The sequence below is a fragment of the Ursus americanus genome, chromosome 36, assembly GCF_024610735.1.
Source record: "Ursus americanus isolate L20-20 chromosome 36, mUrsAme1.1.p, whole genome shotgun sequence".
NCBI lineage: Eukaryota > Metazoa > Chordata > Mammalia > Carnivora > Ursidae > Ursus > Ursus americanus.
The window spans coordinates 8,996,085-9,017,114 of NC_142162.1; the positions used below are offsets into that span (position 1 = coordinate 8,996,085).

The window sequence follows — 21,030 nt, forward strand, 5'->3', positions numbered from 1 at the left end:
TACTTCATTTTCTCCAAATTCAGAAGTAAAGCCAATTTATTGCTTCAGGGAGCACCTTTTTAACAATCATGCAAAACTCCCACCGTCATGGCAGGTAGAAGCAAGTTGTGCTTATTTTGTGAGTGCCGTCTGCTTCGAAGTGAATCATTTTCACTAACCTTTAGTTCAGGTGAGAGATTCCAGAGACAGAGCTGACCTTCTTGACTTCCAGTCACAATGGTTTGCTGGTCATCAGTGATCATTATGGCAGTGATGCTGTGCGGAGGGGCCTTCTTCCCCCAGAGCGCTACTGCCTGTAGAGAGGACCTCATGCTGAGAGGATTCTGAACACAGGAGAAAATGGACACAGTCATTATTCATAAATGTGGGGGGACTGATCATGTCACGAATGGATTTACCATGATCTACACCTCTGGGATGTATTCTCCCAGAGATGGGGAAAAGGGTGCTTCCCTGTCAATTAGAGGAGAAGGCAGTCAGTAGCCATTGAAATTACCATGCCCAGTGTTAATTCACCACACAGCAATGACTTTTAGCCCAGTTTGTGATCATTGATGCTGACAAAGACAAGGACAGAATAGTCCACCCACTCCACACACGGCTTTGACTACGGGTGATCCTGACTTGCTCAAAGTCCAGCAAGGCCTCTCAAGAAGAACAGAGCTGGCTACACGCTGTAATTTGAAGACAGTTTGCATACTCTCTCTCCCCAAAAATGTCACCACTTCACCTATGTAACAAATATCTGAACTTTCCAGTTAAGTAAATCTTTTCTACAAAAAATAGTGTTTCCTAGTCTTCAAAGATTCACATGTGACTCTCCTGATATCTGTCATATTCATGTTCCACCTATACTACTTCTAATAATTTTTATTTCACCTATTTTTGTATTTGATATCTTCCTCAACACGAATTTTCATGAAATTACTACCTTCACGTGTTAGTTACAAGGGTTAAGATGAATATATATACTTATCAAAAAATGCTTGCCTGTGCCCCACCCAAAATCTGAAATACACCTAGTGGTATGTGCATTAGTCTGTGACACACTAAGTTAAATGTTTCCCCCATTCTTTTCTGAAATACAAATAATCTGGTGATGAATAATGCTTTAAGTCTTTACAGTAAATTAGGAAGTTTCCTCTTATGACTTTATGGTGTATATTTAGTCTCATTAAAAACGTCAAAGATAAGAGAGGGAGGAAGATACCAATTTACTTCCCATGTTTAGCTTACTTTCCAAATCTGGCTTGATAAAGTTAACAAAGTGAAAACCTTCTGTCCTACAGGACTTCTGGTTCTGAGGCATAGGAAGGATAAGCACCAAAATAAGTTATTAAATTTTATGGTACATATCATTTATAATGTTTGATTACACATAGACACACACACACACATATAAACATGAGTATGCATTGACACCATGAGCACAAATTTGATGTAGGCCATGCTTAACCCATAAACTGGTTGCTTTCAAAATTTTATTTGTTGTTCAGTTGTTTGGTATTCAGTACAAGTTCCTGATGATTCACTTCTTAGCTCAGTACACAAGTGGTCCCCAGGTACCATGAAACCAAGATTTCTATGGGAACTATTTGGAGCTTTGCAATTCAGACTATCAGGACCACACATATTGATCACATTACTAAGCTAACCAGAGAGTTCTGGTTTCAGTAACACTGTAACTGGAGCCTGGACTTCTACTTCAAACACAGAGAAACAATGCTGTGCATGCGTGCATGCACACACGTGTGTGTGTGTGTGTGTGTGTATGTGTGTTTTAATTGTTGACTCATGGCTACGCTTGTAAATAAGTCTAGGGAATTCCAAGCAGTACAAATCTAAGTAAAATCTGAAATGGGAGCTGAGTCACTGTTAATCCCCGCTTAAGGACAAGAAATCTTCCTTACTCAATGAAATGGAATCTAGAAAAACTCCAACACTATTCAGAAAGATAAGGAAGCTTATTTCCAAATCTCCTAAGAAAAATATGCCAAACCTAAACCACAAACAGATTTGGAATAAAAAATATCTTTACATACATACAAGGCCAGAATCCCCACATGCAGAAATCCAGGTAAGTAATTGTTCTCTGGTCAATGATATCAGTGGGAGGCCTCTCAAAAACACTACACGCTTAACTAGAATATCTCAAATTTTTAAAAAATCATGCCAAGTGTTAAGAATGTAAAACAACAGAACTCATACACTGCTGTTGGAAATACACAATGGAAAACAGTTTTGGAATTTTTTTTACAAAGTGAAACATGTGCTCAGGGACGTTACACAGTCACTTCATCCCTAGGTCTCACCCAAGAGAAAAGAAAGCAAATATTTACAAAAAGATTTCTACATGTAGAGTTTTATTTATAATAGCCCAAAACTGGAAACTCAAATCCATTAAATGAGGTGAATGGATAAACGAATTGTGGGATAGCCACACAATGGAATACTATTCTGCCATAAAAAGGAATGAACTCTTAATTTTCACAACATAGATGAAACTGGAAGTAATTACACTGAATGAAAACAGTAGCTAAAAAGAATAAATATAATATGACTCCATTTGTATAAAATTCTAGAAAATTCGAATTACTCTAGGACAACAGGAAGCAGCTTAGTGGTTGCCTATGAACAGGAGAAAGAAACAGGGATTACAGAGATTGCAAAGGAGAATAGAGAAACTTCTGAGGATGGTAGATATGTTCATTATTTTGACTGCGGTGATTATCTCATGAATGAACACATATGTAAAACACATATAATAGTATACTTTCAATACATACATGTAGACTTATAAATACATATAAATATACTGCATATCTATTACATTTTAATAGAGTTTTTTTAAAGCATTTTGGAAGATACTTTCACAACCAAGACTGCATATGGTTTTCACAGATACAAGTAACTCCAGTGGCAAATAAGCTTGCAATAAGAAACTACAAAGCATTCAAGAAAATAATAAACCATTAGTAAACAGAACAATCCATACCACCAGAACCAATAATAAGAGAACAATATAAAACTTATTGTGAAAGAAGAACAAATATGTTAAGTTGTGATAAACTATTAAACAGGAGCACCTGGGTGGCTCAGCTGGTTAAGCGTCTGCCTTCGGCTCAGGTCATGATCCCAGAGTCCTGGAATTGAGCCCCATGTCAGGCTCTCTGCTCACCAGGGAGCCTGCTTCTCCCTCTCCCTCTCCCTCTGCCTGCCGCTCCCACTACTTGTGCTCTCTCCCTCTCCCTCTCTGTCAAATAAATAAATAAAATCTTAAAAAAAAAAAACTATTAAAGAGACAAAAGAAGAAACTTGAAACCTTAGGAAAAAAGACAGCCTATAAAAAAATAACCAGAATTTTAAAAGAAACAAATACTACTTCTAGAATAAAATATAATCATTGGAATATAACAAATGTGAAGAGAATATATCAAAACAGACTCAAGTGAAGAGGGAATCAATGGACTTAAAGATAACTCTCAAGAAATTACAAAATAAAAAAGGCAAGAAGTGATTAAGAAATAGATGTTGAGTGAAAAAAATCAGAGAGTTAAAATCAATCAGAGATATTAAGAGCTACAGATGATGGAAACACCCAACATTTATCTAATATAAGCTCCAAAAAAGGTAGAACCCTTTCTCTTTCTGGCTAGTTCAGTCCTAAAACCAATAGGCAGAGAAAGCATGACTGGAGTGTCAGAGCTCAGTAGTATGAGGAGGGCATCTGTATAGGAGAACACACGGAGGTGGAGCCCAGGGAGGATGAGTAATATGCCCAGACGAGGACAGCCCCGTGTGAGATGCACAGTCCAAGCAGAGTGAAAAGGGACAACGTGCGCAAGGCTGTTGCATACTGGGTGTTGGAGCCTGAGCAAGAAGGAAGGAGTTCACACCATGAGGATGATAAAGGAAGTGGCCGTGGTGTGGGGCTCAGAAACCAGTGCAAGGTGAGAAGGGTATTTGTATGGAAGGGAGAGCCAGTGCGGTGTGCTAGAGCCCAAGTGGAGTGACGACGAAGTTCACGCTGGGTAAGGAGGTACTGGCCCAAATTACGGACAATTATGAGCATCAAAGTGAATCATACTAGGAACAGATTGAGATTCACTGAATAAAATGGGAAACCACGCATTCCTACTGATCATTACTAATTACAAAGGAAATAAGAGAGTAACTTCACACAGGAAGAGCCTAGCAAGTAATGGAAGTAAAAATTATCAGTGATGGGGCAAACTGGACCCACGCACCACCCGACAGGATGCCATGAGAATAACATGTGTTCCTGCCATAGATGTGTGACCTGAATCTAGTCATGACTAAAACAAACTGAAGGACCCTACGAAATAACTGACCTGTAATTTTCAAAACGGCCAGGTAAGGTCAAGAAAGTCAAAGACTGAGGAAGGCTCCAACCAAAAAACTCAAAGGACATGACCACTAAATGCAAGACATGGGTCTCACCTAGATTCTCTTACTACAACGGACATTACTGGGATACCTGGCAATACTTGAGTGGGGTCTAGGACTGAATAGTAGTTATGTATCGATGCTAATTTCCTATTTTAAAAGGTTCATTGTGATTGTGTAGGAGCATATCTTTGTTCTAAGGAGTACAAACTAAATTCTTAGAAGATGGAGAAGACTGGCAACTTACCACTAAGAAGTTTTCACAAAAATAGTTCTTTGTACTATACTGTTTACTCCTAAGTTCGAAATATTTTTAAAAGCATATTATTAAAAAGTTAACAGGTCTACCATTTTCCAGAATATTTCAAAGATATGAAAACTTAGATTTAAGAATCCAATGTGTTAAGAAGGATGAAAATAGAAATAAATGGACACCAAAGCACATCCTAGAGAAACTGTAGTTACACTAAAGCCAAAACATGCAAGAAATAGAACAAAACTACCTGAAAAAGGAACAGCAAGGGTGCTTGCTCGAAGCAGATCTCTCCACAGCAAAATTATGGACAGAAGTTATTGGAATATTACCCGTAAAGTGCTGAAGGTGAATGTCAACCTAAGTTTTCATACTTAGCTATCACTCAAAGTGAGGGCAATATAAAGACATCTTTCCAACAAGTAAGGCCTGAGGGAGTACAGCGTTCACAGCCCTTGCTCAAAGAATTACAAAAGGATGTACTTTAGGAAAATATATATTAAATCAAAAAGAAAGGAATAAAGTGGAATACAGATGCAATGGTGAGCAAGGACACTGGTAAACACACAAGCAAATCGAAGTGAGCACTACCTGTAAAATAATATTATTAATAATGATGAAGATGATTAATTAGGGAGTTAAAGAAGTAAACTAAAATTCAGATAAGAACACTAAAGAAGAGGAAATGGATCATTCTAATATTCTTGTACACATGGGGAGTGAGCAGAAATACTCAAATTTTCTTAAGGTAAAAATTCATAACAGGATATTTAAAAAAATAGTATGTAACTTCCGAACAGTAGTGTGGTAAAAGGCAATAAAGAAACCAACAGAAGAAGAGGAAAAAAATCATACCAAAGTATCACGGAAAATGGAAAATGCACAAATAAATGGTAAATTCACATATAAACATACCATAAGTAGATGATGTTACGTAGATGAGTTAAACTTACTAGCTAAAAAACAAGGGTTTTCAATGATAATATAACCTAGAATATACTATTTATAAAAAATTCCTAAAGTATTTACACAGTAAGATTGAAAATAAAGGCATAGACAAGGTTATACCAGGCAAATAGTAATGAAAGAAAACTGGTATGATAGTAGACAAATAGTCTTTAAGGTAAAAATATTAGTGGGGGAAAAGGGTTCACTTTCTAATGATTAAACACATTTTTCACTAGAATGGGATAATGATCTCTAATCTCTAGGTACCGAATAGCAGAGCCTCAAAATACATAAAACACAATCTTGCCAAACTACAAAGAAAAGTCAGACAGATTTACTATTAAGGAGAAAGATTTCATATATCACAATCAGTAATATGCAGATCAAGCAGACCACAAAGAAAAAAGTCAGGTATAAAATACTTGAATTTGCATTTGTAATATCAGGGACATATGTAGATTCCTGCACCCAGCTATGAAATAAAAGCACATTTTATTAAATCATGCACATGACATTTACAAAACTGCCCGTGTTAGACCACGAAATATGTCAACAAATCCCAAATGATTAATATTATGTAGGCAACATTTCCTGACCAAAATGAATACAAATCTGAACCTCCCCTACTCAACACATACACATACAGACAAATGTTTCCAGTGTTCCCTTTCTAAATATTTGGGAACTAAATTTTATATACACACAAACACATACACACATATGTATATATATTTTCTAAATGGACTCTGGGCTACCCAGAAAACATAACACAAATTAAATATTATTAAAACCCAAAGACAGTGAAAACTTTGTATGTTTTAGATTAGAAGTAAAATTACAGCCTTAAATGCATATATTAATATGAAAAATTAATGAACTAAACATCCAAATTAAAATTTTATATAAAAGATCAAGGTAAATACAAAGAATGTAAGACAGACAATACCGTATATTAACATACTAATATTTTTTTAAAAGAAAATAATCTACAAAAGCAAAACACAGTTCTATGAAAGGAGAAATAATATGAATAAATCTATGGCATGTTTGATAATGAAGAAATTAAAAACACCTGTGTGTGTGTGTGTGTGTGTGTGTGTGTATATACATATATATATATAAGGTAAAGAGAAAATGACTGTAATCAACATTAATATTTTAAATGGAAATATTATAAATAACTATACACCAAAAATCTGGAAAGATTAAGTGAAATAATTTTTATAGAAATACAGATCCCTGGAACTGAATGGACATGAAACAGAAAACACAAATATATCCGTGACCTTAGAAATGGGGGGGGTAAAACTACACATAATTATACACACATACACACACACTTACCCATTTTAGCAAAAACTATATTGGAGTGTAATCTTGGGGACTTAGGAGGCACATTCACACATATGAAAACACCGAGGGTAGACCCGCTAAGCTCTCTAATCCTCCTGGTAAAACGACAGCTCACGTAACAGCTCACTTGTATTCACATCAACAGATTAGAGAATGAGGGAGCAAGACGCAAAGAAAGTGGGAGCATAGTGATTTCCAGCTAAAAAAAGCACAGGAAAAAAAGGTAAATCACAACGAAGAAAAAGAAGACCAAACCCCCCCCAAAACCTGTTATTCAAGCTGCCAAGTCATGGGCCCATATCTCCATCACTCTGAGGGCTCCATGGTATTCCAACCCAGGACAATTATTACTCATCATGTACTGACCGGCTGAATAAGAGATGATGAGATGACCAATACGCTCTGCTTAAGAAGGCAGGAAAGCAGGGTGCCTGGCTGGTGCGTGGGTTGAGCACCAGGTCATGACCTCAGGGTGGTGAGATGGAGCCCCATGTCGGGCTCTGTGTTCAGCATGGAGTCTGCTTGAGACTCTCTCCCCCTCTGCTCCTCCCCTCACACACACACTCTCTCTCAAATAAATAAATAAATCTTAAAAAAAAAAAAAAAGGCAGTAAAGCAGGAAGTAGTAGTTTTAACAATTCTTTTTTTTTTTTAAAGATTTTATTTATTTATTTGACAGAGAGAGAGACAGCCAGCAAGAGAGGGAACACAACCATGGGGAGTTGGAGAGGAAGAAGCAGGCTCATAGCAGAAGAGCCTGATGTGGGGCTCGATCCCAGAACGCCGGGATCACGCCCTGAGCCGAAGGCAGACGCTTAACCACTGTGCCACCCAGGCGCCCCAGTTTTAACAATTCTAAGACAAAGAGTTAAACAGTAAGTTTCACTTATCAGGGAAATTCACTTGGGGAGGAGAGCTCACTCCCCCGGATAGGAGGTAAAGGTGATATACGTGAAGAAAGACCATAAAGCTCGTATTGAGAAGAACCGCATGGGTGTATTCTAACATTCTGCTCCTAAGAAACACTCCTCCTAACTGTGTATTAGTCTTTGCAGCATAGCTTCTCGTATTACAACAGAAATCGCCATCTGAAAATCATTTGCACTTTGGCCTCACACTTGGCTTACTATTGTGTGCCTCTGAGAACCAAGACGTGGTAGAAAAGGGCGTACTCGGGGTCACGCTGTTCCAAAGGAAACTGGGCATTTTGTGTCCATAGGCAATGTGTGCTTGGCTCTTGTCTAAAGGGCTCTCTTGTCACCTTTTCAATCTGGGAAACCAGAGTCAAGGAAATTTCTCTAGATCGCTCAGCAGAACTGTAGCAGAAACAAATTTGGGGAACATTAGCCAGAGAATTAATACACTTGTAATGATTAACTATCATTATGCTGAAGATAAATAATTCCTGAGGTGAGTTATTTATATCCCTGTTACTCTGGAAAATTAGCTTCTCTTACTTAGAATCATTGCAACGTTGTCTACCCGATAACCAGTCACTTTTTCTGGTTTCCGAATTTCCCCTAATATTATCTACTCTGCAATGATGTTTCCCTAATGAAATGAAACACAACTGCAAGGACGCAGGGCAGGCCTCGGTTGGCACAATGTCTCGCCCATAGTGGGTACTTGAAAAATGTTATTTTAAATTTAAATAATATTATTGTATTATATGATTTTGATGCTTCTTTCTTCTATATTCTTTGTGAATATGGGAATCATTCCTCGATCATTATTATATTCCCTATAGTGCCTGAATCACAGTGCTTTGAACATAAAACAATAAATCTTGGTTGAATAAATTATTTTCTTTATCATTTTTCAGCTCTATATTCCAAAAGGAGAGAGCTGATTAAGATAAAAAACTTTAAGTCAGGTTAGACTTGAATGTGAGTCACTTAATCACTCTGGCTCCCATTTTCTCATCTCTAACCTGGAAAAATGATAATGATGCCTAAATCAGAGTTATTGTCAGGGTGAAATGAGATCATGTTTGTAATGTGGAAGAGTGGTTTTCAGCAAATGACTATTATTGTTATTTTAGCTCCACACTTCTGGATCATGGAAGCAGCTACCCATGTATCAAACTTTTTCACCATTACATTTTTGCTTTATTCTTACTCAAATTAAATTCATTTCAAATCCACTAGATTTTTAAATCCTCCTAAGGCAGGGACCTCTGTCTGTCTTATCCATTGCTATATCCTCAGGGCCCAGAAAAGGATTTATGACAGGCAGGAATTTGATAACTATTTGTTGAAAGAATAAATACGTGAATGGGAATGTACACTGTAGTCTGAAAACTCAGGTCTAGTCAAGTGTCCACCCAGGAAAATGTTTAATACCTAACAAAATACAAGGCACTTGGAATTTAGAAAATCAAGTAAGTCCAGAATTTCATAGATTAAAACCTTTAAAAGTCATAAGATTCACATCCAGATTAGAAAACAAAAAGCAGGGGCGCCTGGGTGGCTCAGTCATTAAGCGTCTGCCTTCGGCTCAGGGCGTGATCCCGGCGTTCTGGGATCGAGCCCCATATCAGGCTCCTCCGCTGGGAGCCTGCTTCTTCCTCTCCCACTCCCCCTGCTTGTGTTCCCTCTCTCGCTGGCTGTCTCTCTCTCTGTCAAATGAATAAATAAAATCTTTAAAAAAAAAAAAAAAAAAAGCACCAAGGCCAAAGCCACAGGAAATCAGAGCTCAACCAGAATTCATCCTGAATAATCTAAATTGCTAAATACAGTGAAAACAGACCTGGATTTCAAAGACCTAGTTCTAGGGCTGCCATAATTATCTTTATTTCCAGATTATAAAGTTAATAGGTAGTAAAATGACACTATCACCTGCACTGCCTACATTTCAGTATTCTTATTCGGAATAAATTCAATGATATAAATAAAAGCATATGGGTATAAATATACGAATTATGCTATCATTATACCTCATACTTATTACTCATATTTTATAAACTCCCATAAATCTAGAATTTATGGCAAGATGTGGTTTTATCGATCATTAATCTAATCCCTCTCACTTGTAAGTCAGCAATGAGAAATGTGGTCTAGATTAACTCTTTTTTTTTTTTTTTTAAAGATTTTATTTATTTATTCGACAGAGACAGAGACAGCCAGCGAGAGAGGGAACACAAGCAGGGGGAGTGGGAGAGGAAGAAGCAGGCTCATAGCGGAGGAGCCTGACATGGGGCTCGATCCCATAATGCCGGGATCACGCCCTGAGCCAAAGGCAGACGCTTAACCGCTGTGCCACCCAGGCGCCCCTAGATTAACTCTTAAGATCACTTCTAACTCTTGAGATTCTGAGAGTCTAAGCAAACCGTACAGTGAGAGTAAGTAACTGATTAGAAGGTTGTACATCTCAGAAGTCACTTTTTTCCCAAACTCTCTTTTTTCTCTCTCTTTTTTTAAATTAAAAAGTAACTCCAGAAATGCAGTGCTTTGTTATCAACAGGGGAGAGAACAAACCCACAACCTGAGACCCTATACAATTCCCCAGAAATTGGTAATCAAAAATAAACCTCTAAGGAAAAAACAACAACAGTCTGTTGTAGAGTCTCTAAGGGACACTCTGTGATATGGAGAGGAATATTGCCCTACTGCAAATAATCATGTGTCCAGACAAGTTTTAAAAGCTTTGGAAAGGGATTACATATCTCTATCACAGCCCTCAATTTATAGTTATTGTATTCCAAATTTGAATGCCTGAATGGTAGCTCAGAATGCCTAAATCACGACTATGTATAGATGTTTACAGGCCTTTAATGACTTCTAAATCTGGTCGATTTAAAGGCAATTTAAAATAAACACTCCTATTGGAGAAAAAAAAAAAAGTAACTTCAAAAACCAAAGCAAACATGGGGCGCCTGGGTGGCACAGCGGTTAAGCGTCTGCCTTCGGCTCAGGGCGTGATCCTGGTGATCCGGGATCGAGCCCCACATCGGGCTCTTCTGCTATGAGCCTGCTTCTTCCTCTCCCACTCCCCCTGCTTGTGTTCCCTCTCTCGCTGGCTGTCTCTATCTCTGTCGAATAAATAAATAAAATCTTTAAAAAAAAAAAAAAAAAAAAAAACCAAAGCAAACCAAACCAAACCAAACACTTGCATGGCCAGGGATAAAGTTACAGACTCTATTATAAAGGGCGAATAAATGTCCTTCACTTGGGTCTAGTCACAGTACCAAGCACAACATTTTATACTTTGATACTATGTTTTGTAATTTACATAAGCAATATGATCACTATTTCATCATATCATCAGTATAGTATTAAAATAATCACATAAACACACACACACAACTCTACTCTTTAGTGACTCTCAAATAATTTCTACACAAATTTTTCACAGCAGCCTACCCAGATATCACCCAGATATCACAATGGATTTTCAGGATGAGAAGATGAATGGCCTTTGAGAAGCTCACAACCCACAGTTTTAAATGCTTTGGGGAAAAACCCATGTAAATGACTCACTCACTAGGTATACAGTTATATATATATATATAACTGTATACATATATATATATGTGTGTGTATATATATATATAGATAGATAGATAGATATAGATATATAACTCTGTGTGTGTGTGTGTATATATATATATATATATATATGTATATATATATATATATATATATATATATATATATATATATATATATATCCCACCCAATGTCCCAACGTGGCCTCAGTACTACGTAAGTAACAAGCGCTCTGGACACATCCAAGGGCTTATGAGAACACAGAGCCTGTGTTGTGACCCACAGAAAGTAGTTGATGTTCCAACTGTCCCTTCCTTTTGTTTTTGCCCCCTTCTTCAATAACATATAGTCTCTCAAAACCGCTGTCAATAATATATATATATAATTTTATCATTTCTAAATAGTGTAAATGAAAAACATAATTTTGAGGAAAATGTTATTTTAGATCTGGTAATTATCAAAGTGTGTATTATAAAGCTGGTTTTGATACAGTTTAAATATATACAAAGACAAATTCAATTTAAACCTAACTGAAAAAAGAACATAATATTCAATTTAAACGTGTTATTTACATATGTAATATTTAATAGATTAAACTTTAGGTAGATGTCAAATAAGACTGAAACTACTTCTGTGACATATTCAGATTTCCTACCTTTTATGGTTAATAAAGTCAAACTGTTTTTTATAATTTCAACATTTTGTTTCTAAGTAAGAGATTTCAGACTATTACTTACAAATGGTTTTTAGTCGTTCAAAATTCATGGAGTTTACAACTATATTTACTTTCTAGGAAAAGACCATACCCAGTGAAATTGTTGTAATTTTCCCCTTTTTATATTTATGTTAGTTTTCATATTTAATATCAATTAATATTAACATAATATTGATTTTTAAAGTACTAGTGACAGCTGGATGTCCACAGAAGAATCTTTATCAGATGAATGCCCCCAACACTTTGTAGTAAATATGCAGAATTTTACTGTTTTCATTCTCATAGACACAGGATTTCAACAGTAGAGTTCTCTGTGCTTCTTTTCTGAAACCATGACAGAAATTAAATAAATCAGAGCTTCCCAGCTGTATGCCATGACACATACTGGGTTGTGAATAGCTGATAGGAGAGGTAAGAGAAATTGAAACCCTCAACCCAGTATGTGTACAAAGATAATCATTTTCTGTGTTTATGCCTTGACATGAAAAAGGGTGAGAAACAGTGAATTAAGTAAAATATGGCAAATAACATAAATAATTTAAAGCTGGAGAAGGTCCAAGGCATTATAGAGTTTGGAAAGCCATACTCATAACTAAGCAATAAGCCTATCTGATGGCGGCAGCCATGCTGACAGCCACTAACTACCGCACAAATTCCCATGATGAGCACCGGGGAACTCCCAGTTGTTTCATTTTCAAGAAAAAATGTTTTTGAGTAATATATTCTTAGGTAAAAACAGCAAAGGGTGAGCTACTCCAACAATGTGAGCTTCCTGATTGCCTCCCAAACCCACCAGAGCTCTTCAATCACCAAGGGGTAAAACACCTGCAACACTGTAATCGCAGCTGGCGAAGGATGGGTATGTCTTGTCATCGTTTGATCCCTAGTCCCTAGCACAGCGCTGGCCACCTCCGTGACAGTCAATAAATATTCCTTAAATGACTGCATTTCACCTTAAAAATGGAGCAAGATTTCACTGCAACTAGAAGAAAGTTTAAGGACGTTGAGTTCAAATCTTAATTTTGCTGATGAGAAAGCAGAGGAAAGGTGATGTGACTTTCTTAGAACCAGAGAGTCTTCTTATTCTGGTAGAACTTACATTTTGGGGGGAAGTAATCACCCTGGCATCCATCTTTGTGTGCCACCAAAATGGATGAAAATGATAAAATTTCTCAGTATCGGTTCATCATTAGGTTATATTCAGCAGACTACCATCTCCGTTAACTTAGTTTAAAACAGTTTATTGTGAAGAAAAGAGGCAAGAAAATAAAAGAGTCAGATAAATCTTGTCTTTTTCTTCCCTTAATGGCTATCGAATACTCTTTGAGTCTCAGTTTTCTCATCTACAGAATGGAGAAAATAATTGCCTTGGAGAATTGATGTGAAGATTGGTGATTCTATACAGAATAAGTGATTTCTGTACACAAAACACCTACCATTATTACTTGTTCATAAATGGCACTCAGTATTTACTGAATGAATGAATGAGGCTATAAATCACTATAATTTTACATAACGGGCAGAGAATGTGACAACTACTTTCTAGCAATAGCTTTCCTAGTGTGTGATTTCCTTCCCTACTTCTGCAATACTGTCACTACAATTTCTTTTCTCAATGCTGTGGTTATATATTAGAACATTTGGCCATGAAAATGCATAATTGTTATTATCCTGAACTCTATGATTATCTTAAAATTAATGACTCCAGGCCAGATCAAGGTTGCCAGATTCAGCAAATAAAAATACAAGATGTCCAATTAAATTTGAATTTCAGATAAAGAACAAATACATTTTTTTTAGGATAAGTACGTCTCAGGCAATATTTTGGGGTCATGTTTACACCAAAGAATACTTTCACTGCATAGAACATACTTATAAAATTGTTTATTGTTTATCTGAAATTCAAATGTAACTGGATGTCCTGTAGGCATCCTAGGGCCACTGGCAATCCTATGCCATGCCCACAAGGGAGCCTTGAAGATCACAGTCCCTGCTCTCCTTCCACAGATGAGAGTATGAAGGCCCAGGAGAGCTGCTTACTGAGCCCACTTCAAAGAGAGCAGCTGAGTGAGAACCAGAACCAGGTCTCCTACCAACCCACCCAGAATTCTCCCTCTGCACACCAGGGCAAAGACAACACAGACTTACCTTCTAGAAAGTCTTAGTAATCTGCTAAACAAAGTCTTTATTATTTTGGTAGTTCTTTGAAAAATTTAAACAAACAAATAAACAAGAAATAAAAAAGCAAAACAGCAACAATAAAACCCCTTGGGAATTCGAGCTCCCACATGGCCTCCACTGCCTTTAAAAGTCGGGCTATTCCTGGAAACCTATAAATTACCAAGACTGAAACAGGAAGAAATTGATTTTTTAAACATGCCAATTAATTATGAAGAGATTGAGTCAGTGATAAACAACCTTCCAAAAAACAAAACTCCAGGCCCAGACGGTTTTCCTGGGGAATTCTACCAAACATTCAAAGAAGAAGTAATACCTATTCTCCTAAAGCTATTTCAAAAAAATAGAAACGGAAGGAAAGCTACCAAACCCATTCTATGAGGCCAATATTAACTTGATCCCCAAATCAGGCAAAGACCCCATCAAAAAGGAGCATTACAGACCAATTTCCCTAATGAATATGGACGCCAAAATCCTCAACAAGATCCCGGCTAATAGAATCCAACAGTACATTAAAAGGATTATCCATCATGACCAAGTGGGATTCATCTCTGGGATGCAAGGGTGGTTCAACATTCGCAAATCTATCAGTGTCTTAGATTTTACCCAGAAAGAAAAATTCAAAAATCATATGATTCTCTCAATAGATGCAGAAAAAGCATTTGACAAAATACAGCAACCTTTCCTGATTAAAACCCTTCAGAGTGTAGGGATAGAGGGTACATTCCTCAATCTCATAAAAACCATCTATGAAAAGCCTACAGCAAATATCATTCTCAATGGGGAAAAGCTGAAAGCCTTTCCCTTAAGATCAGGAACACGACAAGGATGCCCACTCTCGCCACTGTTATTCAACATAGTACTAGAAGTCCTTGCAACAGCAATCAGACAACAAAAAGGGATAAAAGGTATTCAAATCGGCAAAGAAGAAGTCAAAACGTCTTTCTTCGCAGATGACATGATACTCTATACGGAAAACCCAAAAGAATCCACTCCCAAACTATTAGAAGTTATACAGCAATTCAGTAATGTGGCGGGATACAAAATCAATGCTCAGAAATCAGTCACATTTCTATACACGAATAATGAGACTGAAGAAAGAGAAATTAGGGAATCCATCCCATTTACAATAGCACCAAAAACCATACGTTACCTTGGAATTAACTTAACCAGAGACATAAAGGATCTATATTCTAGAAACTATAAATCACTCTTGAAAGACATTGAGGAAGACACAAAAAGATGGAAAAATATTCCATGCTCATGGATGGGAAGAATTAACATAGTTAAAATGTCCATGCTACCCAGAGCAATCTACACTTTCAATGCTATCCCGATCAAAATACCGAGGACATTTTTCAAAGAACTGGAACAAATAGTCCTTACATTTGTATGGAACCAGAAAAGGCCCCGAATTGCCAAGGAACTGTTGAAAAGGAAAAACAAAGCTGGGGGCATCACAATGCTGGATTTCGAGCTGTACTACAAAGCTGTGATCGCAAAGACAGCATGGTACTGGCACAAAAACAGACACATAGACCAATGGAACAGGACAGAGAACCCAGAAATGGACCCTCGGCTCTTTGGGCAACTAATATTTGATAAAGCAGGAAAAAACATCCGGCGGAAAAAAGACAGTCTCTTCAATAAATGGTGCTGGGAAAATTGGACAGCTACATGCAAAAGAATGAAACTTGACCACTCTCTCACACCATACACAAAGATAAACTCCAAATGGATGAAAGACCTCGATGTGAGACAGGAATCCATCAAAATCCTAGAGGAGAACAGGCAGCAACCTCTACGACATCGGCCAAAGCAACCTTTTTCATGACACATCTCCAAAGGCAAGAGAAACAAAAGATAAAATGAACTTGTGGGACTTCATCAAGATAAAAAGCTTCTGCACAGCCAAGGAAACAGTCAAAAAAACTAAGAGGCAGCCCACGGAATGGGAGAAGATATTTGCAAATGATGCTACAGATAAAAGACTGGTATCCAAGATCTACAAAGAACTTCTCAAACTCAATACACGAGAAACAAACAAATCATAAAATGGGCAGAAGATATGAACAGACACTTTTCCAATGAAGACATACAAATGGCTAACAGACACATGAAAAAATGTTCAAAATCATTAGCCATCAGGGAAATTCAAATCAAAACCACACTAAGATATCACCTTACGCCAGTTAGAATGGCAAAAATTGACAAGGCAAGAAACAACAATTGCTGGAGAGGATGTGGAGAAAGGGGATCCCTCCTACATTGTTGGTGGGAATGCAAGTTGGTACAGCCACTCTGGAAAACAGTGTGGAGGTCTCTTAAAAAGTTAAAAATTGAGCTACCCTATGACCCAGCCATTGTACTACTGGGTATTTACCCCAAAGATACAGACGTGGTGAAGAGAAGGGCCATATGCACCCCAATGTTCATAGCAGCATTGTCCACAATAGCTAAATCATGGAAGGAACTGAGATGCCCTTCAACAGATGACTGGATTAAGAAGATGTGGTCCATATATACAATGGAATATTGCTCATCTATCAGAAAGAACGATTTCTCAGCATTTGCTGCAACATGGACGGCACTGGAGGAGATAATGCTAAGTGAAATAAGTCAAGCAGAGAAAGACAATTATCATATGATTTCTCTCATCTATGGAACGTAAGAACTAGGAAGATCGGTAGGGGAAGAAAGGGATAAAGAAAGGGGGGGTAATCAGAAGGGGGAATGAAGCATGAGAGACTATGGACTCTGAGAAACAAACTGAGGGCTTCGGGGGGGGGGGGATGGGATAGACCGGTGATGGGTAGTAAGGAGGGCATGTATTGCATGGTGCACTGGGTGTTATACGCAACTAATGAATCATCGAACTTTACATCAGAAACCAGGTATGTACTGTATGGTGACTAACATAGTATAATAAAAATTTTTTTTTTAAATTAAAAAAAATAATAGTCGGACTAACACTGTGTGTCCTTTCTCCACAAATATGATACCTAGCAAGTGTAAGAAAAAAACAACGGACCATTACAGCCCCATCCTTCTCACCTTCATCCTCTTCCCTATAACAATTTGTTTTTATTTCTCTGACTTGTCTGGGGCTAGCAAGATAATGAGTATGATGCAAATATGGTTTTGTGGCTGGTGTCTACTGGACACTGGAATTGTTTACCTTGTCATAACTAACTTCAGGGACACGCCCATACACTGAGTCTCTGCCTCACCAGCCTCGAAGACAGACACAAATCTGGAACCCCTTGACTGAGGACAGCCAACCAAAAAAAAATACAAATGGTAAAGTCCTCAGCATGAATTCTGAAAACAATCTCCTGACCAAAGTAAACATATGTGAGGAAAATAAAAACAGTATAGCAGTTAACAATCTAAGCTTTGGGATAAAACAGATCTGGTTTTGAATCTCAGATCTGCCGCTTACATAGTTTTATGACCGCCCAGAATCCCATTTCCAAAGTGGACGGGGATCCCAACGACTTTCTTCAAAACTCAGTATGTGGGTGCTGAGGGACCCAAATAAATTATTTCATGATTCTTTCCTTCATTGTGAGCCCAGAGGGAGTTTTGTTTATAATTTTAGTGTTTAGGTTAAAGCGCTTGGAGTATTAAAATCCATCATATTGTACACTTGAAGTGAGTGCAGTTTATTGCATGCAAATTTTTACCCTAAGAAAGTTGAAAAAATAGAGAGATTGGAGATCAGAGTGAAGTAGTTTGGCCAACATCACACAGCTAGCTAGTAAGCGACAATAAAAGGGGGGGGGGACAAACAGGGCTTTAAGAAGGAACAAGCAGAAGTAGCCTAGAGAGAAAATATGTGGGTGTCAGGGTAGGCCACAGTGGGAGCTACTTTAACCCCCAGGAATATGAAGCAAGCAGCCTCAGGAGTCCACAGGAACCAAGGGGTTCCTGCCCAGCTGGTCTCAGCAGAAGCCTTGTCTGCCCAAACCTGTCTGCAGATGCTTCAGAAGCAAAAGGTCTTATTTTATCAACAGATTGTAATCAGATCACTCCTTAGAAAAGGTTAAAAAAAATGTTTCTACTAAGTCAAAAGACTGCCCTAGGCATATTTAAATAACACAAAATTCTACTTGGTCTACCCAGTGGAGCTTGACTATTTCAGAATTAACCCCTAACCAACATCAAAGCCAACCTCCTCCAAAATGTTACTATTGAGTGATTAACTGCTACCTGGGAAACTCTGGAAAGTAATGTGTACTAGGCAGGTGAAGTTAATGGTAAAATAAGCCAGAGATCAAGGAATGAATTAAACAGATAATGCAAAATCTCTGAACTCCAAGCACCCACGAACGTGTGTAAAACAAACCAGCCATGAAATCACACTCCTATCACTACAGAGACGAAGTTTTCCATCAGAGCTTACAGCAATCCCAGCCTTGTGGGTCAAAGGTTTTCACAAAACACTACCTTCCAACTTCACCTCCTTGCTCATTAAGCTGTAGTGAAACAGAGCTCACACAGCCAACTTCATGCCAAGAGTGTTCCATGTACAGTCACTGTCGAAGAGATGAGCATCAGGCTGGTAAAAGAAACATGGAAGGACAACTCACTTCTTTCCTGGTGGCTCCTTCACTTTTATTTATATTCAATCAGTAACAACTTCATGGAATTCCAATCCTCTTGCCTAGCTGTAAGAGGTAGATTTTTCCCCTTTAGTTTATTTTACAAACTCTGAATATTTAGTCAAAACTTTTTTTTTTAACCTATGTGTATGTAACATGAACAAAAAAAATGCCACTGTACTTGTCCATTCTTAAATAAATTCAACAAATATTTATTGAGAACCAAATATATTTACGTGGCGGGTTGGGCTGCAGAGACCACAAAGAGAAAAACACAGTGCTGGGGCGCCTGGGTGGCTCAGTCGGTTAGCTGGCCGCCTTTATGTCAGGTCATGCTTCCCAGTGTCCTGGGATCCAGTCCCCACATTGGACTCCCTGCTCAGCAGGGAGTCTGCTTCTCCCTCTCCCTCTGCTGCTCCCCCTGCTTCTGTTCTCTCGCTCACACTCTCAAATAAATAAGTAAAATCTTAAAAAAACAAAAGAAAAACACAGTCCCTGACCTCAAAGTATTTACCACTGAGTCATCTTATGATTAATTTTAACTAAGTATTCCTGCTATTAGGTAGAATAATTTGTGTGTGTGAGTGTGTGAATTCTGAAAACCTATTTCCAATCTTAAGCGGTTTTGGCGTTTTGTTTTTGTTTTTTTTGGTAATACAATCTGTAAAACTGTTTGGCTAATATATTTCTTTAAATTAATTCACTTCACTTTTAGTATCAAATTAACTTATTTAAGAATAAATAAGTGATTTAAGAGTCCCCTTTAAAATTATTTTATTAGGGCTCCTGGGTGGCTCAGTTGGTAAGCTTCTGCCTTCGGCTCAGGTCATGATCCTGGAGTCCTGGGATAGAGCCCCACATCTAGCCCACATCGGGCTCCCTGCTTGGCGGGGAGTGTACTTCTCGCTCTGCCCCTCACCCTGCTTGTGCTCTCTCTCTCAAATAAGTAAATAAAATCTTTAAAAAAATAAATAAAAATAAAATCATTTTATCATTAATATCCATAAAATCAAGGAGTCTGATGTGCTGGTTAGTTTTTTTTTTTCTTTTCAAAATGCACATTAAAATAAATACTTGTCTATGAACATAAGACATGTTGCCATGTACTACCTAAAATCACATTGGGAAATATGTTTCCTACCCATTACCATACTGTAGATTTTTTTCTTCTACCCCTTCAAAACCTCTCCCCAACCCAGGCAACAGTTTACACACCAATACTGAGCTTGATCTTTCCTTCCAATTAACCAAGAAAATCAAGGCACTTAAACATGACCTTCCTCTCGTCATGTCAACATCTTGCATCTTTTCCTTAGTTTTAGCTTACTTTTCTAAGATACCTATACTGATCTCCTATAATAACATTTGTATCCTATTCCAAATTTCATCTTCGTCACCTCAGTTACTCCTTTCATTAACCTATTTCTTGTATCCTCAGCTGCTTTCCTTTTTTCTTGGCCCCTTTGCCTTTACTTAATATACATTTAGTTAACAAATATTTATTGAGTGTCTGCTATGTGACAGAGACCATGTAAGATTCTAGGGACATAGACAAGACAGACAAAGTCACATATCTCAAGATGCTGGATGGTGTCTAACGACACAGGCATGTTTGGCATCACCAACAGTGTAATGAGTGCTCTGTAAGGTAAACCCAAGGGTGTTTGTGGAGGAAATACAAGTGGAGCTTGAAATCAAACATGCGAAGGATTCCCCCAGGGAGATAACACCTAAGTCCAAACCCTAAATCTTATACACTTGCTGGTTTTGTGCCCCAGGCAAGTTCCTGGTTACATTAAACTTTCCTCACCCATGAAATGGAAAAATGTATCTCCCTTACCTGGTTGTACTAAGACTAGGGAAACAGCATGTACCCAGTGCTGAGGTCCTGGAATTAATCAGCCTGTATCTGAATGCCAACTCTACTACTGTATGTCCTCAGGGAGGTTACTTTACAACTGTGTATTGGATTCCTCATCAGTAAAATGTAAATAAGTAATAATATCAATCGAATAGGGTTGATAGGAGATTTAAATGGGATAATCCATAGAAATCATTACATTCTGTTGTAAGCATTTGATATGT

The 21,030-nt window shown here is 37.7% G+C and overlaps 1 protein-coding gene across 4 annotated transcripts in view; it reads right to left on the reverse strand.

Annotated features, from left to right (window-relative positions):
• WDR72 (WD repeat domain 72) overlaps positions 1 to 21,030 on the reverse strand; it is a 217,361-nt gene that overhangs the window by 184,910 nt on the left and 11,421 nt on the right. For all 4 annotated transcript variants that reach the window (XM_045812117.2, XM_045812116.2, XM_045812115.2 and 1 more), the window contains one exon: positions 159 to 323. In XM_045812117.2, the coding sequence (XP_045668073.2) occupies positions 159 to 323 (165 nt within the window). The remainder of the gene's footprint in view (positions 1 to 158; positions 324 to 21,030) is intronic.